Here is a 19,090-nt window from a genome sequence, read left to right as displayed (position 1 = left end):
CCTGTCGCTTTCTCAAACGCTTTTCTCTATGCAGCAAGTATGGCGGTACTGGCGTGTGACGTCACATGCCAGTATGTCTTTCTCTGTCTAATCTTGAATTTCAAACCTTTATAACTTTGTTATTTGTAAAGGTAGCTTAACATTGTTTTTCTATTCGGTAACAGGCATTGTGTACTTTTAATTTATAAAACATATACAAAATAGTCAAATACCGAATTGCGTTTTTAAAAGAGCAAAACGTCTAATAATACGTAAAAATCTGGAACACCCGCCGTACAGCCCAGACTTACGCACTAATGATTTCTTCACTTTTCGAAAAATCAAGCAACGACTTCGTGGTCAACGATACCGGACGCCTGAAGAAGCGGTTGATGCATACAAAACGGCCATTTTAGAGACCCCGACAGACTCGAATAAATCTTTCGAAAACTGGTTCGATCGAATGAAAAAGTGTATTAAATATCACGGTTATTACTTTCAAAACAACAAATACCATTTGACTCTTAAATTCTTTAGTTTTTCGAAACGACAGAACTTAAAAGGCAGCCCTCGTAATCATTAACATGTTAGATTCGATTAGAACTACAAGTGAGGTGGATAGGAGAAAAAATATACTAAAATAACGCGATCAACAGACCAGCAATAAAACGAAGGAGTAATTTTTTTTATTCGCTGATAACAGAGTAGTCAAAATTTGTATGACAGCTTTGTTTGTTTGCAAATGTCCACATGAACACACTAAGTAAGTAAGTTGTTATGGTTTTCATGCGAACAAGATCGCAGCTAGAGATGGATGCTGGTCAATTTGATGTGAAACATGATATAGTACATTGTGTCTTAAGGGCGGTAAATAAGGAATTACGAACGAGAGTCTATTAGAAGCCCGAAGTCGAAGACTGAGGGCTTAAATGAGTCGATGTTCGTAATTCTAGTACCGCCCGTGCGACATACAATGTTTTTCATCACATTTGCGAGTAAAATTTTGTATTTCTAAAAGAAAAAATATAATTGTTTCAAATATTGGCGATATCATAGGCTGCGCTCTTGGCAGCGTCGCCCTCCCCCTGCCTCAGCATGTTGTGCCTGAGCCGCGTGTGCATGTGGTCCTGCTGCTACGCCATGCGCAGGCTGCGCAGCGCAGCACCATCAGTACGGACATTTACTCATTTACCGACCTTGGGCTTCATGACAGGAAAATTTGTACGCGCAATGACTCATTTACCGACCACGGGTTTCATGACAAGCACATTAAGGTCGAGGGTTTTATTTGGGGGGTTGCAACCAAGGTAGCCTGCATGTTTCGACGCTGTTTACGAGCAAGTGTGATGAAAAATAAATTAATAATAGATTAGATAAACATCTCACGACGCATTACTTTTGTCTGAAAAGCGGGCGATTCGTACAGTACAGAATATATCATCGGTTGGAAGGATGGATGTTACTTCTTTGTGCTTAAAATAAAAAAAAATAACGAAAAAAATATACTCAGCGGCACAAAATGCGGCCCATTTTTCATACAAAATTACCTATTACTGCATACATTTAAGAGCCAGATGTTTTGCCGCTGAGTATACCATTAATGTGATCCAGTTGGTAGGACACCTTTGGCGCGTCAAAGTCAAGGCGTGTTTCTAATGAAAACAATTTTTATTATTTGTCAAATTCTCTCCTTTCTTAATTATCGTCATCGATAGTTATAGTAGGTAAGGTACTGTCGAACCAACTGAATCGTGACCCAATGTGGAAACTTTTCGTAGAAAAAGTCATAGTGACATCTCATAGCTTGACAAGGGAATTTATTGAGTCACTTATTGGGAGAACGTTCTAAGGTGAGTCAGGAAGGAAATGGTTCAACTGTACACAGAGAGGGGGTACATATGATCGCTGCGCAGTGACACTTACGTATCTCGAGCTTGACGTCAGGGAAGTCGTCAAAGTTGGAGGTGTCGTCGATGGAGCGCACTTCCACGCTGATGGCGGCGGGGCGCTCACGCACGTGGCTCCAATCCACGCCGCGGAAGAACGACACCGACTTCACGTCCTCGATGCCGCGCCCCGAACCAAGCCTGTGGAACAAAACACCGCAACTATAAGGCTGCGTTTGCACCAAAGATGTGCAAGAACGTGTTGCAAGGAATGTTTTTATCATTCATAAACCAATAGAAACGCTTCATTTGTCTATCCTCGCATGGCACGTCTCTGGTGAAAACAGAGCCTCACACAGTATATTACACTAGGGGGTAATACAAAATACATAATGGCTTAAAATGCAAGTCTTGGCACCAGTCAAATGCGAGAGCGATAAACATATCACCTACCACCTTGGCTTATCTTTTTTCTTGACCAGGAAATGGGATTTGTGGTAAATGCCCAGCCCAGAATGCCCAGCCCAGAATGATGTAAATTGCTTTGGACTATTTTCGTCGAATAGCTCTGCTCGTCATTAGTTTCACCCGTTTCACATCTTGACATGACATTTATTAAGTTTATACCTGCTGAGCTGGCAACGTTGCATTTTTGTTAGTTTTTCTCGATTATTCCATAAAATTGGATGAAAATTAAAAATGTGGTCAGATAGAATTCTTCTTAATATATAAGTTAATGGGTCTTTTTAAAGAATATAAAAGTCTATCACGAATACTTATTGGAGTAGACACATTAACTTATATGTATATTAACCCTTTACCAGGCCCCTTAGAACTAGCGTGTCTTCATACGTACTTTATATACTGTTACAACCGTATTTAACGCCTTGTAAAAAATGTATTTACGAAAGTCGGAGATGTTCCTTTAAACCAGAAATAAAAATGTGGGTTACGGTTATCCCATCGCCTGTCTAAGTAATTAACTGTCATACTCGATTTTGTCTTATTATATTCTTGATCAGGCGAAGGGATATATTCCTCCCACATCTTATTCTTCAGGGAAAGTCTTTAAAAGGAGATTTTACAGCTAGGTACATGAATTCGCTCTAGGTTGAACACAAAATCAGTTTTATTACTTACGCGAGTTTTTATGACACGACAAGACAATTTACCGGGCCATGGGAAGAATAGCTCCCGCACAGTTAAACTCTAATAAGGCCATGGGATAATGTCAACCCATATCCTAATTTTGGTCATACACAAAAATGCATGAATATTTAGCAAAGTTTAAGATTACATTACCTTTCAACACTCAAAATCTATAAAATATCAAAAAAAAATTCGATCTATGAACTTCTGTTTCATAGAAATTAAGGAAAGTGTTCCAATTTCTCCGTAGTTTACTGAAATTAGAGTTCAAGTGAATCTAAACGGCTGCCAAAGATATACTACGCGATTTAGAAGCGTGTTGTGAATGAAGATAATAAAATACAATTTTCAGGGATCAACAAAATATTTTGTAGGAGGTTTGGAGTTAAAACCTGACTACGGTAACCGATATAAGATGTGGGAGGAATATATCCCTTCGCCTGGTAAAGGGTTAAGAAGAGTTCTATCCGAGCAGATTTTTAATTTTCATTCAATTTTTATGAAATAATCGAGAAAAACTTACAAATATGCAACGTTGCCAGCTCAGCAGGTATAAACGCTCTTAAGAGAAGTCTCCCTGACGGCCGCTGGCCGCGTTAGGTATTCGTTTGGGATAAGCTCGTATTACCATAATTTGATGATCGAAAACTCAACAAAAATACTTACTTAATTTTCGCTTTCATATTTAGTAACAAATTTTGCAATGGTTAGGTAACGAAGTTGTTTTAGTGAACTTTGGGAATAAAATAGTGCTCGGTGATAGACATAACTGGATATAGCAAAAAACTTAGTTAATTCTTACTTCAATGCATGTGCAAAAACAACAAAGTTAATGATTTTACTAACTTTATTGTTTGCTTTATTGACAGAAATAAGACTGAAATTTGCTGATGACATTAAAAAGTCAATTTCACTCTACGGGGACGACAGAAAAACCACAGGCATAGACAATTACGTCTAGTCCATTTTAACCAAATATCATCTACTTCTGTTGCCTAGTTTTCAAATGAGACCGGGACTACGTTTGTATGGAGAATGGAACGAAGCGACATCTCTTAAACCATATCGTTTCTCAATCAAATTTTCTGACAAGCAGTTTAAGTTTTTGTGTTTGTCAATGTAAAAAAGAATAACTGGTACCTGCGATCTGGCTCGGAGCAAAAACGCATTATTGTTTCCCGCGCTTCTTCACTGATCGGGATCTCTGGAGGGAAGGTCAGCGACTCCCGCCAAGACATCACCTTCCTGTACGTTTCTTGAGGAGATTCAGAGCAAAATGGAGGATAACCGATCAGCATCTCATACCTGTAAGAATATTAGATAATTACGAATTAACTTTTTGTCATCTAAGCGAGCACATACAGGAAAGGTAGCTCTGCAGGCGGAGGCGAAGCCGCAGAGTAAGCTAGTTTATTTTTACAAGTGCATTGGTAATTAAAAAGATTGATTGTTTTAATTGTTCATTCCTCTTGCAAAATAATAAATTTAAACTACACCAGAATAAATAAATATCATGGGACCGATACACAACAGAAAAGTACATTGTTGAAGACATTATTTACAACAAAATTACAAAAATCACATGTATGATTGATATATCGGCTTAAGCAGCGTTTCCACCAGAGATGTGCGAGGATGTATTGCGAGGAATATACTTTTCATTAACCAATAGAAACGCTTCATTTACCTCGTTTCGCTCCGCTCAGCTGTGTCCACCGGAGATGTTCTGTGCGAAGATGTGTAAATAAAGCGTTTCTTTTGGTTAAAATTCATTCAAGCCGCGGTGGCCTTGTGGTTTGACCTATCGCCTCTCAAGCAGAGGGTCGTGGGTTCAAACCCCGGCTCGCACCTCTGAGTTTTTCGAAATTCATTTGCGGAATTAAATTTGAAATTTACCACGAGCTTTGCTGTGAAGGAAAACATCGTGAGGAAACCTGTACAAACCTGCGAAGCAAATCAATGGTACGTGTGAAGTTCCCAATCCGCACTGGGCCCGCGTGGGAACTATGGCCCAAGCCCTCTTGTTCTGAGAGAAGGCCTGTGCCCAGCAGTGGGACGTATATAGGCTGGGATGATGATGATGATTGGTTAAAAACACATCCTCGTACATTATTTGTAGAAACGCTGCTACAGTCAAGATAACTAATCAATTGGCTATTCCGTCGTTAGTTTTTGTTTAAAGTCAGAGGCAAACGTAGAATTTATTGATTAAATAAACAAACAAATATGTGTACAATTCACAAGTTGTGATTAACAACAGAAGGGAGCCACTAGTAATACACAATAGGCATTCAAACTAGAAATGATATATAAACGAGGCTACGATAGTACAATACGAACGATGCCGGAGAATAAAGGTAGTCTCCGCAAGTAACTTAGGTCGTAGCACATTGCTGTCACAAGTAAATTAAGCTTAAAAAGAACTTTGACTATAACACTTCAAGCTGTAAACAAAACTGTAGGCAAACTGCAAAAATATAGATTTAGGAAATATACTAAGCGGCAAAAAATCTGTCCCTCAAACGTATTCAATAAAAGGTAATTTTGTATGTAGAGTGGGCCAAATTTTGTGCCGACGAGTATGTTGTTGTTTCTTTAAAAAAATATGGCTCTGTCCATCGGAGGACAATTTTGCTAGTGTCTAGTAGTTTTTGCCGTTGTACGGTAAAAAAATTCTAGAAAACGAAATATGAGACGTAATGGTGGATGAATGATGACAGCGCGACCGAGTATATTTTTAGACTTATGAGGCGTAGACTTTTATGGCTGACGTGCTGATCATCACTGACATGAAGTAAAAAAAAAAAATAGGCAACTCTATGGAATTCGAGTTATTATTATTACGATGCCACAATAACTCGATTACCACAGGGTTGCCTATTTTTTTTTACTTCACGTCAGTGATGACAAGTATGGCAAAGCTTGTGTGTACATATACTAACTTCATGGAGTTGTATTCGAAGTCAGATAACGATTCTTTCACTCTCTGAGTTGCTTAACAAGAATGTTCACTACACGACACTCAAGCAGCGCTTCCACCAGAGATGTGCGAGGATACGTTGTGAGGAATACGTTTTTTTATTAACCAATAGAAACGCTCCATTTACCTCGCCTCGCTCCGCTCAGCTGTTTCCACCTGAGATGTGCTGTGCGAGGATGTGTAAATTAAGCGTTTCTATTGGTTACTGAAAAACAAATCTCTCGCAACACATCCATCCTCACACATTATTGGTGGAAACGCTGCTTAAGCCTGTTAAATCGCAATGCAAATTATAAAAATAACGACAAGATAGAAAATGACAGTAATTTGACACAAACAGAATTAGAAAAACATTAAGAAATAAGGATAGAGAGCTTAATTTTTTTTCAACCGTTTTTATTCATGCAAGCTTTTCGGTTGACCATCCGCTTTTTATTGACAGTAGTTGCACGTCATCCAACCTACATTCACATACCGAATTTCAAGACTATCCGTAAAAAGTGGCACTTGCATTATGGCTTGATGTCACTAATTGATAAAGAATAATTAATATTTCAAATTCCATCATAGCTCTGTATTAGCTCATTGCGTCAATACTAATCGTAATAAACCAAGATGCAGAGTTATAAAAACATTTCGATCAACAGTCATGCTGCCAGTCCAGCCAAGTTAAAGTTAATATCGGCTTTTTGTAGACTCCACAAATCAAAGTGCAATATAAACGCGTTCATTAGGAATGAGCGTCTTAATGTGACTGAGGTGTGCATGTGGTGTAGTGTAGTAAGTGGGCATGAATGTGTTAGGTTAGACGGCAGCAAGTACTCACATGATGACGCCGAGGCTCCACCAGTCGGCCTGCGGGCCGTAGCCGGTCTGCAAGAACACCTCGGGCGCGATGTAGTCCGGCGTGCCCACGGTGGAGTAGGCCAGCGCGCGTCGGTTGCGCTTCCACGACTCCGCGCGCCGCTTAGAATCCATCGCCGACGACGACGTCGAAACTGAAAAAAAGTCTAACGTGACGATTCCACGAATTATTCATCTATAAAACCATGACACATAAATAAACAGAAAATAACCATGAACTGTGTGATAACGTACTGAAGTCGGAAGGAGTGGCGCGTGACAGGTCTCGGTAGAAGTCGGTGCGGTGGCTCTTTTTAAGGCCGGTGCAGAGGCCGAAGTCACTCAGCTTGATGTGCCCGCGCGCGTCCAGCAGTAGGTTGTCGGGCTTTATGTCTCTGCACACACAAATTGTATTATAGCGTTACGCGATCTAACTACTAATTCATTAATGAGCATAGAAAGTTATATTACCTATGTATAAAGCCGAGTTTATGTATACTGTCGATCGCCAAAGCTGTTTCAGCGACATAAAACTGCGCACATTCTTCGCTCAATGTATCTTTCTTCATCAGAAGCGTCATCATGTCTCCTCCGGGAAGGAATTCCATAATGAGGTATAGATTCATAGGATCTTGAAAACTATAATACATCTTCACTACCCACTGATGGTCCGCTTCTACCAGGATGTCCCGCTCGGCTCGGACGTGTGCCACCTGAACAAATTTTCACATAAATCTATTGGTTAACATACAGCAAGACCTTTGTAAAGAATTTGTACTTTGACCACTTCAATTTACCCTATGGTTGATCAGTTAAAAATAGTGTTTTTTTTTGGTAAATTTTTTGTCACTCACTTGTTCCTTTTCAAGCATATCGGCTTTTCTGAGTATTTTCATTGCGTAAACATGACCGGTATCTTTCTTTTGAACAAGCCGCACCTCTCCAAACGCGCCTCTACCTATAACCTGTAAAAATTGTATGAAGTAACATGGTCATTGTCATTACAATCCATTTCTTGTTTACCCAAGTGGAAGGAAGCAAATTAAGTATACCGACGAACAAGAATAACGGATAGCTTTTGAATTTTGATACAGTTTTGTATTTTAAGTGACCTGTTATTGTTGCCCGTCAAAGTAGAAGGGTTTTTTTTTTATTCGACTGGATGGCAAACGAGCAAGTGGGTCTCCTGATAGTAAGAGATCACCACCGCCCATAAACATGTGCAACACCAGGGGTATTGCAGATGCGTTGCCAACCTAGGGTGTTGTTGTTGTTGTTATTATTACCTTTAGAGGCTCAAAGTCCTCTACGCCGAGCCTAGATCGCTTGAGTCTCAAAAACTCTGTTTCTTTCTGAGCGTGTTGTTGTCTTTTTTCTTGCTTCTGGCTTTCCGTCAAGTTTTCATCCTTGAGCGACTCCTCCAGTTTCTCCAGCCTGAATAGACACGTGAACAAATTAAATCAAACGCAAACAACAAATTGGAATTGAAATAAAAAATACATAAAGATTCCAAAAAATCAATCTTAATCGGTTTTGATCCCCTTGACCAATTATAATATGTTCAAATGACACCTATAAAATTAACTTTTTTGTTGGCCAACAACATGTCAAAAATTGGTTTTTAAATTTATAAATCGGTTAAAGTTTAGGTGAAAAATGTTCTCGCTGTTTTGTATGAAAAGACTATGTATGAGAAGAAACATTCGTTTGTGCTTCACAATGCTCTTAATTACGAAAATTAAGGAGGTACAATTATCATAAACAGTCATGTCATATCAAGTCAGCCGAAAGACGTCCACTGCTGGACATAGGCCTCCCCCAAGGCTCTCCACTCAGACCGGTCTTGTGCTTTCCGCATCCACGGCGATCACTCGATCTTAACCAGGTCGTCGCTTCATCTTGTTGGAGGCCTACCGACAGCTCGTCTCCTGGTCCGCGAACGCCATTCGAGAACCTTCTGACCCCATCGGCCATCAGTCCTGCGAGCAATGTGCCCCGCCCACTGCCATTTCAGTTTCGCAATTCTTCGAGCTATGTCGGTAACATTAGTACTGCTGTGAATATCATCATTTCTGATTCTATCCCGCAGAGAAACCCCGAGCATAGCCCTCTCCATTGCCCTCTGAGTGATTTTGATAAACAATATCATCGCTTAATTCACTTACCTTTGTTTTCTCTCATAGTGTTGTGATATAAGGTTTGTATAGAAATTTTCTAAGGTGACCTTGGCTTTTGTAGCCTTATCAAGCGTGTGCCCGCTGAACCGAATGTTATCCGTGGCTGTCATTTCCAGCACCCCTTGAAAGAAGAAAATTGACACTATTATTAACAACTTTACGTTCAGTAGTTATTGAGTCATGGTGACGCTAATTGGCTAAGTGTTCAATCAATTCCGATTCAAAAAAAAAAAACTATCGACACGTGTATCAAAGCGGTATGTGCTGCTGTTAAGTAGCTGATTAGAAGATATACCTGATTGAAATACGGTAGTTCACTCAATATTAACTCAGATGAACAAATGACAGAAAACTGAACAACTGATAAATAGGATTTGATCTGTTGAGCTTTTTATATTTCTATACATCTATAGTATATTTTGTACAACGTGCACTACGTGTAGGGCTGCCATCCGTCCGGGTTTCCCCGGATTTGTCCTAGTTTAGAGGGCGTCCGGGGAGCGTCCGAGCGGGGTTTCATTTGTAGTCCGGGTTTAAAAATATTTTTAATTTTTGGACCAATGCAATTAGAATTTTTCAAAGAATTAATTTCCAGCAAGCTTTAAATCGTTTTATAAATAAGGATCTAATTTGATTGGCCTATATTATATTATACCTACTGACCAAGTTTAATAAAAACCTAAACGTTTTCGGCTCCAAAATCCGGGGTTTTCACGCGTCTTGTCCTGGTAGCCAAATTTTAGCGATGGCAGCCCTAACTACGTGTCCGGTGTCTATCTTGTCTTGTCGGATGGTTAACTCGTCTTGATGCATCAGTGCGCAGTGCGCTAAAGGTACTCATACCTTTTACAAACCAAGACGTAAGCGTATTGAATTTCATTACGTTACGAGTAAATAAATACAGATGCGTATCTATATCATATAAAATAATTAAAACAAACAAAAACAAAGCCGATTATTGCGGCTTTTCTAGACTTCACTATGGATGTATTTATGAATGAACCAATAATAGAGTGGCCAAACAAAGCCAAAATGGCTGAATGTGTTGAAAGTGGTTTATTGTACCTCTTCAGCAAAACAATTTGCGACATGACACGGATACCTATCCTCTTATAAGAGGCTATAATTATAACGAGGTAACACCATACTACAAGTAAGAGCTCTGACATGACGTCAGACGCTTCCGACCTTGCTGGGTCGTTAGCAATACTCTAGTAAGTACCACTAATACATCTTACACCATTAATTAGAGCTAGATTTATATTTCATACAATGCTTCAATACTGCCCAAACTGTTGAAATAAATATGAAATATAATGTGGTCAGATGTCAGTCCATACAAAAAGTACTTCCCCATTGCTATCATTAATACGTAATGATTATTTTCTCTTTGAAAGTTGTCACTCGAAAATATACTCTGTGTCTGCTATTAAAACCGTTTGCGGTATGCCGACTGGTGGTTTTATGGCCTAGAGGGAGCTGCACTTTTTTGTTTAATTAATTTGCTCGTGACTCAATGTGTGAATAAACACTATTACGTAGACACTTCATTACTACGTACCTAATCGTTCATTAGTGACGATTTGATAACACTTGCAGAGTAACTTGATTAAATTTTTCAAATTACCAAATCTTTTTCAGCCAAACAACCTTTAGTGAATTGAAAATAATAACTAATAGTAACCGACACAGTAAGTAATTTCTCTGGTAAAATATCAGTAACTAACTGATGCATGATGTAACTACTAAAAATACAGGTACTGTCAAGCTCAATATGAATGACCTGCACCTCTTAGTACTTAGTTAGTGATCAACAATACTGGAACAGTTTGAAATATATACCTAGTTCAAAGTTGTTGCTAGTGTTCAAAGCGCACTAAATTGAATTGTTAAGAATATAATAATATTGCGTTTTTTTCAAATTTTGTTTTTATTCCTTTAGTAACAAATTGGTACGTAATTAAGCAAAACAAAAACTTGGCCAACGTCAGTTATGAATGATGACAGGCTGTGGAGTTCAATTAGCTTAAGGCCGGCCGCAGACCTACCGATTTTGTTCTGATTATTTTTTGTTCTGTAAGAACATAACAAAATCTGGGTTTATCATCACCAACACGCCGGCCGGCCAGAACATTCTGATCGGCGAACTGTAGATTCCTTGCTGACCGATTATTCCTGCCGACCGACAGGTCGGTAGGTTTGTGACGAATGGTACATTTTGTATTGCATACTAGCCTTCCAGTTTCAATTCTTTCAGGTAGAATAGAAAAGAATTTACAAATCTGAGGCCGGCCTAAGAACCCTAACATTTAAGCAGCAACAAAAACAAAAAACCTTTTCGTTTTCGGCTGAACAATGTTGCGAGAGTCACACTACACTACGAGATCCCTAAACTCGTCTTTTGTTATGTTAAAGATTATCCGCATGTCAGTTGTCACTGTACCTAGTGTCTATTACGTCTCCATCTCAGACATGCTTATTACAAAACATCAAGACTTTTAAGATACATTTTACGTAAACTCAAAGGTCATTTTAGTCATTTTACACATTAAATTTATTTTATTATTCACTGTTTCATTTAAGCACAGAACATATAATATTACTAACGTACAGAATGGCCACGCTCCGCCCCGCACCGGTTCGAGTTACCCCACCCCTCAAGCGCAGATTGCAGGAAAACCGCAGGAAAGCAGTCGGGTGCGCAAGGCGACGTATGTCGGCCACACGACGCTAAGTTCGGGAGCAATAATTACCCTACCTACTTCCTTTTTCTAAATAAATAATGATTTCTGAAATTATCGCGATTAATACATAAAATAACTACCTACCGAATAATTCGTTTAAGTTTGTAGTCGTATATCTATTGTAATTGAAAATAATAATGCTTAAATGCATAAACAGACACATTTTAAGTAAGTTTAAATTAATAGGTAAGATTAACGATTACATTGATTTCCACTATCTAAGCCATACCTATAGCCGTGGTGGCCTAGTGGTTTGTCCTATCTATCGCCTCTCAAGCAGAGGGTCGTGGGTTCAAACCCCGGCTCGCACCGCTGAGTTTTTCGAAATTCATGTGCGGAATTACATTTGAAATTTACCACGAGCTTTGCGGTGAAGGGAAACATCGTGAGGAAACCTGCACAAACCTGCGAAGCAATTCAATGGTGCGTGTGAAGTTTCCCGCGTGGGAACTATGGCCCAAGCCCTCTTGTTCTGAGAGTAACCTTGTCAGTTTGAAAAATAGGCTGGGATGGATGGATGGAAGCCATACCTACATATAAGTACCTTTAAATGTCATTGGTAGCACTTATTAGGGTTTTGCGATAGTCAGCCCTGTGTATCTTACGCACACATTGACGCGTGTACAGACTTCATCGTGCTAATGTAGATTCAAGAACGCATATTTTGTACGGCGTGGCCGCCGTGTGATTTAAGTCAAGCCTTAGTATCTTATAGTATACCTACCTATGTTTTCAAGTGTCTATAAAAATATCGTTCTAATATTATAAAATAAATGTGAAGATGTTTGGATGTTTGTTACTCAATCACATCTAAACCGCTGAACCGATTTAGATGAAATTCTATGTACAGATAGTTTGAGTCCCGGGGAAGGACATAGGATAGTTTTTATCCCGGAAAATTGCATACTTCCCGCGGAATAGCGATAAACGAATACTACGCCGACGGAGTCACGGGCAAACTGGTAGTAATGCATAAAGGACATTAACCAATATCTGTAGGTAAATCAAAATCAAGGGTTAGTTTTGAATAATTGATGGACTGGTAAAATAGTGTTACGCCAGCGTAAGCAAATCAATATTTTATCGTTTATCCTATACGTAACATTTTATGTACATAGGCAGGCGTAAACAAGCCGAACCGTGATTTATCTGTAGCCTCGCACTTTATTAGCGGAGATGAGATTGTCGCAGCGCACCGTGCCGCGCTCCCGGGTGCGTGGCGTGACGCGATGTACAAACAAACTAGCTAAACACTATCATTATGACTTCACGCTCTTAGATATTCGCTCCGCACCCAATAACGTATCAAGCTAATCATATGTATGTATGAATGTATGTAAAAAAAACTTTATTTTACATAAACACACAAAATAATACAAAAAGAAAACACCAAAAGAAAAAGAGTACAAAGTGATCTACAACGTGAGAGTACAACTGATCCCTAAAATGGATCTTTTCAAGCTAACCTAAACTAGAAAGGAAAACTCAAAGATAGGCGAACAGTAATTTATGCACAGTGAGAAGAAATAAATATATAACATGTAAATAAATACACTAAATAAACAACAATTAGTATGACAATTATATATACATATGCTTATTACTTACTATTTACCTGAACACGATACACACACATTATGAATAAACAATACATATAAAAAAAGAATACAATTACTTCCACAGTTTCTTCAATCTATACCTGAACGAGGACACAGACGGGGACTCCCTAATGTGACTTCACGGAATGAATGCTGAAAGATTTAGCATATGAACGCGCATTGTTCGGCGGGAAGGCAAGTGTGAGACTGGAGCTGAACCGCAAGCGGTCCCCGCTTCCAGCGGCCAAGTAGCTAAACCTTTCAGATAGGTACGAGGGAGAGGAAGGATTGAACAGTACATTGAAAAGGAGACAGGATGTGAATGTCTCTCCGCCGTCTAATCGGCAGCCAATGAAGCTGCTCGCGAAAGTGAGAGACATGATCGTAGACATACCGAATGCACACATTTTGCAGCCGTCCAAGTTTGTCAAACAGTTCCATATTTGTATCGAAACATCGTCAATACTTCTAGAATATACACCGTGTTATTTTTGATTTCCGTTAACTTAAATAAAGAGGACATTGCTACAGATCAAATGACTTAATTATTTCTCTAAGACACTAATGTCTTAACTCTTAATGTTTAAATGATAATAAAGAGTTAAGATAATTAATTATGGTAACTATATTTTCTCTCCTAATTTAAGATGTGTCACTAATCGGCAATACCCTAATTATAATAGGGTATGATTTTATTGATCACCTAATAAATGCGTTTTCGGCGACCTAAATTTAATCACCAAATAATATTAAAACGGCTACCTAAATATTATTTAAAAATCACTCGGAAATAATATTGATCATCAAATAATTATATTGGGTTCCTAAATAATAAACGGCTTCCTAAAAATTAATTATTTCACTGGAAAATAATATTGATCATCAAATAATTGAACTGAAATTTTGGCGATAATGATAAACAATTAATGAAATAATAATACTAATAATATTATCTTCTCACAAATTACACCAATTGACCCAGCCCCAAACTAAGCAAAGTTTGTGCTATGGGTGCTAAACAACGGGTAGACATACATACATAATATACTTAAATACATACAAACATTTATATTCATCATACAAAAATTAGCAAAAAAAAATCTGTTCTGGCACTTCGCCGGCCGCTGCCGCGGCACGCTTCGCTTCGCTCGCGTTCTCGTTCTCTTAAATTCGGTATACAGATAGTTTTGAGTCCCGGAGAAGGACATAGGATAGTTTTATCCTGGAAAATTGTATAGTTCCGCGGGATAGCGATAAACGAATTCTACGCGGACGGAGTCGCGGGTAACAACTAGTAATTAATTTAATTTTTCAATGATTAAAAATTAATTTTTAGGTGCACATTTTTATATTGTTTGGTGATTTAGTTTTACTGACACTTTTATTATTTTGAAACACAATATAATTCTTTGATGATCGATATTATTTCCAAATATTTTTTAAATAATATTTAGGTAACCGTATTAATACTATTTGGTGATTCAATTTAGGTGACAGACCTACTATTTTAGGAACAAATATTATTTACTAGCTTTTGCCCGCGGCTTCGCTCGCGTTGAATCTGGGGTTTAAAAATCAACCTCCATACGTAGGTAAGTAATTATAATTCGTACCAACTTTGAAACCCTGTTTCGCTGATTCAGGGGTGGAATTTTAGAAAACGTCAAAGTACTACGCGTTTATTTTGCCCGCGACTTCATACGAAATATAGGATTACGAGTATATTGTACTTGGGATATCCCAAGAAATTGTAAAGTTCCCGCGAGACATGAATATTCTTAATTTTCGCCCTGTCTGACTCCTCTACAGACCCTTATTTCAGAACCTTTTGAAGCTATTATATACTCAGCGGCACAAAATTTGGCCCACCCTTCATACAAAATTACCGATTCTGCAAACATTTGAGGGCCAGATTTTTTGCCGCTCAGTATATATATGCATAAAGAAGATTTTTATTCTCGAAAATATATTATTTTACAATTTAGCGAAATTTTTTATTATCAAGTTCATATCAATGAACTGAGCCGTCTGGCGAAGTTAACGGAAAAAAAAACACGGTGTATGTACGTTCAATCCGCATTGAAATGTCGGAATACAGATAATGTGATACACAATGACAAAACCGTGTACTGTTCGGTAGGTACAGTCGAAGACATAAATGTGTATACAACCACAGCATCAAATATATGTATACCTTATGGTTAGTGTTTGAAATGTTATAAATAAACATACAGACAAATTTAATACATGTTTGTAGGGTGTCCTGGGAACTGACGATAAGCAATTCGCGTATTCGCTGGTTTAAGAAAACTAAAGATAAAAATACTCATTTTTCACAACTGAACATATGAAAGATTATCTCCCACAATAAGATATTTAGAAGGTAATATCTATTGGCAACAAAATTCATATCATAACGAAACTAAGGTGTGTTAGAGCAATGATAAAACAGTGTTTGAAAGACACCTTCATCACTGGTGGAGATAACAAGCCATAGATACAAAATTTAATCAAGGCACCTAGTGTAACATGGTTTTCATGTTATCTGATTTATAATAATATCAGGTACTTGACAAATCTTTGTCGCTTATTTCTTAGAGTATTATATTAAACTTAAAATTGTGCTTGGGAAAGAAGCTAATGTTCGTTAAATTATTTTCAGCTCATGCTGTGCTATAGTTGGATCAATACTAAGTATTATGAGCAAAAACATCATGCATTAATATTATGTACTAAATATGCGGCAAGGTGATACAGCATGGCTAAATTGGATAAGTAGACTTTATTTGGAGCTATGACAAGTTTAACAGGAAAAGGCAAACATAGGGTAGCAATGGCTTACCCGGAGGCTGGGGCGCTGGCGCCGGTGTGTCTGGGGCCACCGTAGTGCCCGGGGTGCTTTTCCCCCAAGACACGGCTCTCTCTGTGGAAATAACACATTTAAAACACAATCAGTTATGTATATTTAAGTAATACCCAACATTGTTGTCAATAGTTTATTGACCATCATAGAAATTCTAGCCTAGCACCCTGAACTAAGAACCTCTGAAAGTCTAGACATGGAAGCATTATTTTGCAGCATTTGCTATAGCTGTTTTTTTGGTGGTAACAGTCACCACCATCTGCATCATAAACAATGGAACTGTCTGGGTGCTCAAAAATATCTTTGGCCATATTGTCTAATACCAGAGTCCTCATGATCCCATTCACCATTTTTTTCTACCCTCATTATTATTGGAAGAAATTGTGAAAATGTTTGTAATTCTGAGTGTGTTAGATGTCTAATGCCTTTGAACAATCCTAGTTCCAGTGTTTATAATCATACCCCATTATCAAGCGCAGTTTGGTGTCTGCCTAACATTAGTGATGCTCAAAACAAACTATCCAAGGCACACTCAATTAAAAAAAAGTGTTTTTTATTGAAATTGCATATCAATCATTTTAGGTAGCCACCAAACTGACCGCTTGATAATGGGGTCTATTTATAATAAACTCTTAATTGAAGTTGATATGCATAGTGGGCATTTCACAAAAAAGTGTACCTTTTGTTATCTTAAAATTTTGGAAAAAATATGGTTTTTCCTACTCAGAACCAAGAACACAATCGATTCAGATAGTTAAAAAAAAAAACCCAAAAATAAAGACAGTTTTGTGACGTTTTTTTCACACACACTTACACTCAGTATGGGCATCACAAAACTGACTCAGAAAATTTGAAAGAAAAGGGTAGGTACACTTTTTTTAAAAATGCCTAGTATACGATTTGGTATGGAAATTAATTTTATTCTCGTAAAACCCATATCAAATTTTGATTATTAGAATATGAAACTTGAGTCAATCAGTAAAAGTTGACATTTGCTTTGATGATTGTCCTAAATATAGGACATTGGGCCTTACAATGTTATATTTGGGAATTATTTCTTATTATTATAAATGTTAGAAAAACACCTAAGCAATAGAATTGGCATCATAACTGAAACACTAAGTATTTTGTATGATGCTCAATTAAGCAAGAAGATAGTTTGAAATAAAACAATCAGAAGGAGCTATAATTTTTGCAAGAAATCTGATGAGTAGCCTGTTAATGTGTCAACCCAACTCTCTGTTTTCTATCAGGATCTTCACCGTTCAGACACATTGTAGTACAAAGAGAAAAGTTTACTTGAATAACTATGTTACACTTTGCTACACAGGTACATAACAGGACCAGCCCACTAAACATAAAATGTCAATACAACATGGAGGCCCAGGTACAATGGTGCTTTCAGGCAATGGCGTATGTTTGTCACAAATACATCTTCTTACTGCAGATGTAAAACTGAGGCACCAAAACATCAAAATCAGTAACCAAACAATGATTTTAAGAGAAAAGTCAAATCCAGAGCTAGTCATAATTTTTTTAAGGAAACTTTACACTCATTACATTACAGTGCTTTTATTCTAGCATGGTGCATGTGACACTTGATGCATGTTTCATTTTACTCAAAAAAAGTTGCTGCAGTCTAACCCCCTTATTCATAAAACTTAACAAGCCTATGTTAACTAACAAATGCTTTGTCCCTTTCTAACAAATACAAATGTCGAAGTGACAGATAAGGACAAACAAATTTTAGCAGCATTTTAACTAAAATAGGTTTGATTGTTGTTTATGAATAAGGGGGTAAATATATGGAAGTATATTTCAGTTGTAGCCTGAATATGACTGGCGTAAAATATTTGAAGATAAAGAACTATGTTATATGAAATAAATTTAATTAAATTCAAAGCACAATTAAGTGATGAAACATAATATGGATGTAATGTGATGTTTAGTGATGGGATCTAATGGATTTTGAGTTATATTGGTACTTATTAATTAATTGGTATGTAATAAATAATCTTGCAAACTTCGTTTAGCCTTACTTAAGTGGCAAATAATATTCCAACCTAGAATTTCACTAATATTCTCATCAAAATTAGCAGAATAATCAGATTAATGGTGACATTATGATTAAGATTTTAAATTATTAGTTTTATCAACTCAAGTTTCGACACTTTGACTCTCTACTATTGCGATATTGACAGCTCTCACTCGCACCATGCTACAATGAAAGTACAATAGTAATTTCAACAATTTTAATGTCACCTAGTCTTGAGTGCTGCTGTTCAAGTCAATATGGAACAATCTAATACTAGCACAAAATCCAGAGACTAATTATTACCAGATATTTTCTAATTTATTTTTGATGACCATGATTATGAGTGCCAGTGCAGTAGTTTTTCCACTATCACAAATATTGAGGCAGCATTATATTAATACCATAACCAGACAACATAGTTTTCTTTGTGTTTCTTCTCTCACAACCTTAACTCTTTTCTTTATAATGTGTAAGCAATACAACAATATATAGTTTTATATATAGATTACACATCAACTGGCTTGATGTGAATCTAGCTAGGGAGATTAGTAATAATATTGAATGACAGAAAAACACTTGATCATAATAAGAATGTTTAGCATGGTTATTTCTACTGATGCCTCAATATAAAATTTAAGTAAATTGAAGAATTGTAGAAGCTGCCATTTACTGTACAAAATTGTATCACTTAAACGAGCCAATTAGATACCCTTATGTGGCATTTATAACATCAGAGCATAATTTGCCAGATTTGATGAAAGTGGGAAAAGTATTACGTTAACTAGTACTTTTTTCTTTAGATGGTTTTATTTCTAAATTCGTCTCTAAAGGAACAA

At 37.4% G+C, this 19,090-nt stretch overlaps 1 protein-coding gene across 3 annotated transcripts in view; it reads right to left on the bottom strand.

The window, feature by feature from the left end:
- Window positions 1-19,090, bottom strand: part of trc (Serine/threonine-protein kinase tricornered) — a 31,405-nt gene that overhangs the window by 11,988 nt on the left and 327 nt on the right. The window contains exons 1-10 of one of the 3 annotated variants that reach the window (XM_074093958.1): window positions 16,899-17,003; window positions 16,199-16,279; window positions 9,003-9,135; window positions 8,124-8,271; window positions 7,692-7,802; window positions 7,309-7,550; window positions 7,093-7,232; window positions 6,821-7,004; window positions 4,155-4,319; window positions 1,903-2,066 (exon numbers count right to left, since the gene is read on the bottom strand). In XM_074093958.1, the coding sequence (XP_073950059.1) occupies window positions 1,903-2,066; window positions 4,155-4,319; window positions 6,821-7,004; window positions 7,093-7,232; window positions 7,309-7,550; window positions 7,692-7,802; window positions 8,124-8,271; window positions 9,003-9,124 (1,276 nt within the window). In that variant the 5' untranslated portion in view covers window positions 9,125-9,135; window positions 16,199-16,279; window positions 16,899-17,003. Of the gene's footprint in view, window positions 1-1,902; window positions 2,067-4,154; window positions 4,320-6,820; window positions 7,005-7,092; window positions 7,233-7,308; window positions 7,551-7,691; window positions 7,803-8,123; window positions 8,272-9,002; window positions 9,136-16,198; window positions 16,280-16,898; window positions 17,004-19,090 lie in introns of those variants that run through there. The other 2 variants (XM_074093949.1, XM_074093967.1) reach the window with 2 other exon arrangements.

Source organism: Choristoneura fumiferana, chromosome Z (genome assembly GCF_025370935.1).
Source record: "Choristoneura fumiferana chromosome Z, NRCan_CFum_1, whole genome shotgun sequence".
In the NCBI taxonomy this organism is placed as follows: Eukaryota; Metazoa; Arthropoda; class Insecta; order Lepidoptera; family Tortricidae; genus Choristoneura; species Choristoneura fumiferana.
Note: the sequence above shows the minus strand (reverse complement) of the source record. Positions and strands in the feature narration are given on the sequence as shown.